General features: G+C 37.8%; 1 protein-coding gene across 1 annotated transcript; it reads left to right on the forward strand.

Moving 5' to 3' along the window:
- Window positions 1-248: 248 nt before the first annotated feature.
- Window positions 249-4,507, forward strand: LOC125834308 (uncharacterized). The gene is made up of 3 exons (XM_049513463.1): window positions 249-351; window positions 3,135-3,958; window positions 4,187-4,507. Exons 1-3 carry the CDS (start codon window positions 249-251, stop codon window positions 4,505-4,507), a joined length of 1,248 nt encoding a protein of 415 aa, XP_049369420.1.
- Window positions 4,508-6,074: the final 1,567 nt, after the last annotated feature.

Consider the following 6,074-nt stretch of genomic DNA (forward strand, 5'->3'; position numbering starts at 1 on the left):
TAGTTGTTACTTCAATTACTTTGTTTATCTTGCTGATTATGTTTCTTTGATCTTAACAACAATTAAAAACTGCTGACCCGGGTTGGAAATATGGGAAAAGAACAAGTGAGACCAATAGGGCAGCAGTTGAGTGTAACTTTTGTAAAAAACTTACTAATGGCGGAATCTTTCGTCACAAACAACACCTGATTGGTACTTGCAAGGACGTCGCACGGTGTGAACAATATCCGAATGCTGTAAGGGAAGAAATGAAAAAATATGTTGATGAAAAGAAGGAACAAAAACGTCAGGCTTTACTTCAATCGGATGTGACTAATATTGGTGATGATAAAGATGAAGTTATGGACGAAGGTGAAGCTACTGAATAGTCACTTCCTTGAAAATCACGAAAACAGTCATATAATGCAACAATCATAGAACCATTATGGTTTAACGGGGAATACTAAAAGCTTACAAAAGACAGGAAAAAAAGTATCTACATACCTATTGATGAAGCTGAGGAAGATGATGGTTCTATAATTGTTGCATTCTATGACTATTTTCGTGATTTTGAAGGTGACTATTCAGTAGCTTCACCTTCTTCCACATTTTCATCTTTATCATCACCATTATTAGTCACATCCGATTGAAGTAAAGCCTGACCTTTTTGTTCCTTCTTTACATCAACATATTTTTTCATTTCTTCCCTTACAACATCTGGGCATTGTTCACACTGTGTGACGTCCTTGCAAGTACCGATCAAGTGTTGTTTGTGACGAAAGATTCCACCATTAGTAAATTATTTACAAAAGTTACACTCAACTGCGACCCTACTGGTCTCACTTGTTCTTTTCCCATATTTCCAACCCGAGTCAACAGTTTTTAACCGTTGTTAGGATCAAAGAAACATAATCAACAAGATAAACAAAGTAATTGAAGTAACAACTATTAGTAGTAAAAATGAAGAACAAAGTTAGGAAGAAGATATAGAAAAAATAACGACAAATGTATCGGATCAGATTGAAGATAACAAAACAGGTTAACCAAAGTGACAAAATTTGGCTTTTCATTTGCTAGCTTCATACATTGGAACAGGAGCAGAGCATCTGAAGACAATTTACTGAGATATCCAGGAAAACATTGACTGTTACGACTTTTAAAAGCCAGAACAAAAGCAAAACCTCACAGTAAAAGTTAAACATGAAAAGAAAGCAGGAAAGACAATCATATTAATAGACCTACTACACAAAAATAGAGGTCAAGGTAGCAAATATTCATTTGCATGCCAAAAAGGGATGAAAACTTAACATAAAAGCCCACTAAACTGGTCCCTCTATATGATCAGGTACAAACTATTCAACTTTTTCTACGTCTATAAAAGAATTGATTCACTATATGAAAAAAATGGGCATATCACATGTAGCGGAACTTGCTAAAGAAATTTATAGAATTCACTTAGGTGACATCCCGAATCACACTTTTATGATATCAAATGAAATTGAATAAGACAGAAAAGTATTGACAAAACAGTTGGAGACCTCTGCAGGGAGAACAAGTAGAATCGTTGTCATTACTTCAACTATGAGGAGCAATAGCGAAATGTTTGGAGATTTCATCGGGAGAAAGTCGAGCCAACTTATATTTTGTCTATTGCTCCCTATTCCCTATTAATAAATGCAAAGTCCCTTATACTCTCCCATGGGAAAGACAAACTAACCATAGTATCATTATAAAGTTGTTGTCCTTTCAACGTTTAATTCAAAGTTTATCACAAAAGAAAGTTAATTTTAGGATTTCTCTTTATTTTTCACGTCTAAATTGCAGACAAAATTTGACATGGAAATCCATCCATATGCAATCCAGACAACTAAACAACACCAGTGTTAGACTATTAGACCAAATTACTGTCCATAATCCACCTTAGCTTGTTAGTTTTAGAATACTCATGACCATTGGAGCCACGATCTAGCTTCCTCTTTCCAAAAGTTTTGTAGGTAAAAAGTCCAAAGATTGGTTTGTAAAAATTGGGGTTCAAAGCTCAGTGGTTTATTGGACATCAATGTACATAGAGATTCCAATTTTATTTTTTTTAAAACTAACATGCTCTGATGTATGCAAAAGTAAAAAAATACAGTAGTGAGACCAGAATACCTAAATACAAGAGGCTGGGAGTGTTGCACGCATCTCAACCATAAAAGTTTTCCTTCTTTGTTAATTCCCCATTTTAAAGAGTGTCATCAAGACCTTTCCAAGATAAATACAAAAATCTAAACCATGAAAGAGTGTCAGTTAATGGAATATATAATGTGATAGCTCATTATTATAGGAATTATCATTCTTCTTGATTAGAGAATTCCAATGGAATTCATAATAAATTGTAAATTGTAATTAATATTGTGTTCACTCGGTTTTCAATATATCATATTGAATCTTTGACTAATTAGAATTTCAACGGACACTCTCTATCAATATTTTCTTCATATCTAAGGCTCAAACCCGAGACCTCTAGTTAAGGATGGATGAATCATATACATCACACCATAACTATTGTTGATACCAATAATAACTCAATTTGCTTTCTTGTGCATATTCTGCAATATGTTTGATTAAATTGATGTATTCTACCAACAAAGATTGTGGTGGGGTAGGAGTTAATATTCCTTCATCCTTAACTAGAAGTGCCAGGTTTGAGTCTTGGACATGAGTTATCTTTGTTAGACAGATATTTATCCTCAATTTGGGACTTTCCATTATGCGAACCTAGTTGAGTCTCAATAAGAATATTGAATACCAAGAAAGAAAAAAAAGTTTCTTCCTGTACTTATGAAAATTAGACATTTTGCAAAAAGAATTTGAGGGTGAGGTCAAAGATTAAAGGATTAGGCTCATCAACCCTCCATCTTTTACTGAATAACCCCTCAATTCCCTTAATGGAAATATTTACTTTTTATCTATTTTGTGTTTTCAACATATAAAGTATCGTCTTTATCTTTATTTTATTTTCTTTTTTTCTGTGCTATTAATATAGATTCATTTAATGTTGATAACGATAATTTTCTTTTGAAGGAAATGATTGTTTGGCAATTAAATTAATTTTGTGCCTAATTTTCATCATGGTATATAATGATGATTTTTATAACACTTGGTAAATAAAGGAGATTGGTGGTGGAATGGGGAAGTCCAAGGCTTAGTGGAAGCAAAGAAGGCGGCATACACAAAGTGGGTGGAGTGCGTAGATGAGGAAGAGAAGCGGACACTTAAGGAGGTTTATAAGACGACAAAGACAGAAGCTAAGTTAGCTGTTACGAAGGCTAAGACGGCAGCTTTCAAACGCTTGTATGTCGAGCTGGGGGACAAAGGTGGGGATAAGAAATTGTATAGGCTTGCAAAAGCAAGAGAGAGGAAGGCTCGCGACTTGGACCAAGTGAAGTGCATCAAGGATGAGGAAGGCAAAGTATTGGTGGAAGAGTCCTCCATCAAACAGAGATGGCGAAGATACTTCCACAAACTTTTAAATGTAGAAGGGGACGGAGACATGGTGCTGGGTGATTTGGCGCACTCTGAAAGACTTCGGGACTTTGGGTACTGTAGGTGTTTTAGGATCGAGGAGGTTATACGTGCTATTAGTAGGATGAGCAGGGGAAGAGCGACCGGACCCGATGAGATTTCGGTGGAATTTTGGAAGAGTACGAACAAGGCAGGTATAGAGTGGTTAACTGGGCTGTTTAATGTTATTTTTAAGACAGCAAAGATGCCTGATGAATGGAGGTGGAGTACAATGGTTCCGTTGTATAAGAACAAGGGTGATATCCAAAACTGTAACAACTATAGGGGTATCAAACTGCTAAGCCATACTATGAAGATTTGGGAAAGAGTGGTGGAGATAAGGGTGAGAAGAGGAGTGTCCATTTCTGAGAACCAGTTTGGATTCATGCCGGGACGATCGACTATCGAAGCCATTCATCTTATGCGAAGAATGGTAGAAAAATATAGAGAAAGGAAGAGAGACCTACATATGGTGTTCATTGACCTTGAAAAAGCCTATGACAAAGTACCGAGGAATGTCCTCTGGAGGTGCTTGGAGGCTAAAGGTGTCCCGATGATTTATATTAGGGCGATAAAGGACATGTGCGGTGGAGCCAAGACTTGAGTTAGGACGGTTGGAGGAGACTTGGAGCATTTCCCAGTTGAGATGGGGCTGCATCAGGGATCAGTCCTTAGCCCTTTTCTATTTGCTTTGGTAATGGATGAGTTGATGCGGTCTATTCAGGAGAAGGTCCCATGGTGTATGTTATTTGTGGATGACATAGTACTGATCGATGAGACGCGGGACAAAGTTAATGCGAGGTTGGAGGTGTGGAGACGAACGCTGGAGTCCAAAGGTTTCAGGTTGAGTAGGACCAAAACGGAATATTTGGGGTGCAAATTCAGTTATGTGTTGGATGAGGCAGATGGGGAAGTGAGACTTGACACACAGATCATTCCTAAGAAAGAAAGTTTTAAGTATCTTGGGGCTGTAATCCAATGAAGTGGTGACATTGACAATGATGTCACACATCGCATAGGGGCTGCTTGGATGAAATGGAGGCTTGCTTCTGGAGTCTTGTGTGATAAGAAAGTTCCACCTAAACTTAAAGGTAAGTTCTACAGAGTGGTAGTTAGACCGACCTTGTTGTATGGAGCGGAGTGTTGGCCAGTCAAGAACTCACATGTTCAAAAATTGCATGTTGCGGAGATGAGGATGTTGAGATGGATGTGTGGGCACACTAGGAGCGATAAGATTAGGAATGAGGTTATCTGGGAGAAGGTGGGAGTGGCCCCTGTGGTGGACAAGCTGAGGGAAGCGAGACTGAGATGGTTTGGGCATGTGAAGAGGCGGTGCGCAGACGCTCCAGTGAGGAGGTGCGAGGGGCTGGTGGTAGAGGGTACGCGGAGGGGTAGAGGTAGGCCTAGGAAGTATTGGGGAGAGGTGATTAGACAGGACTTGGCTCAGCTTCACATCACCGAGGACATGACTCTAGATAGGAAGGAATGGAGGTCGTGTATTAAGGTTGAAGGTTAGCAGGGTTAGCGGGTTGTCTTTCCTTGTGAGGGTATGGGTTGGTAGTGTTTGTAGTAGTCCTAGCCTGGCACTTGTAGTTCTTGTCTGTGATCCTATACTACGCTTCGCCCCTCACAGTATTTTCTTGATGTTATTGTCTACGTTGTTGATTATGTACTTTTTTCTTTTTGGATGTTATGTTATATATAATGTTTCCTCTTCTCTTGCTTGGTTTGGATGTGCTTGAGCCGAGGGTCCACCGGAAACAGCCTCTCTACCTCCACGAGGTAGTGGTAAGGTCTGCGTACACTTTACCCTCCCCAGACCCCACTTTGTGGGATTTCACTGGGTATGTTGTTGTTGGTAAATAAAGATCATGTGTTCATAACCTATTAAATGACATGGTATTAAATAAAAATCAGGTTGAGTAAATTTCAATATTAATTTACTAGTAAGTAGTTAATTCTTTATATTTTGATGACATATTTATCTTTTCTTTTAAAATTTCTTTTGAAAACTTATTAAAAGATAAAAAAAAACAACACATCTTAATGAAATATTATACTATGAAGCTCAGACAGGTCAACAAATTAAATAAAGAGAAAAGTTTTTTCTATCTTAATCAAAGTGCAGCCGCAGAGATGAAATGTATTTCTAGGGATCAATTCTAATTATTCATGCTAGAAAAAGAAGGGAACATTATGCAAATCTCATTAAGGAAGGTGAAGGATAAGCGACATGCATGAAAATGTAATATGCTTTCTTTTGGTGGTAAAGAAGTGTTATTGTTTAGCGGTTTACAAAGCATACCTATACATGTTATATCTTCTCTTGTCCCTCCTTAATATGTGTTGAAAGATCTCCATAGAATTTTCGCAAAGTTCTTTTGAAATAACAGGCTAACCGGTAGGATCAAACACTGGGCTACCTGGGAAAAAGTTTGCTTACCAAGGTTGAAGATGGTTTGGATTTTATATCTGTGGGTGATGTGTCTAAAGCAATGTATTCTAAGTTGTGGTGGAAATTTTGAACTCAAAGATCTTTATCGGCAAAC

This window comes from Solanum verrucosum, unplaced genomic scaffold (assembly GCF_900185275.1).
Source record: "Solanum verrucosum unplaced genomic scaffold, falcon-dt-bn FXZP01000178.1, whole genome shotgun sequence".
Taxonomy (NCBI): domain Eukaryota; kingdom Viridiplantae; phylum Streptophyta; class Magnoliopsida; order Solanales; family Solanaceae; genus Solanum; species Solanum verrucosum.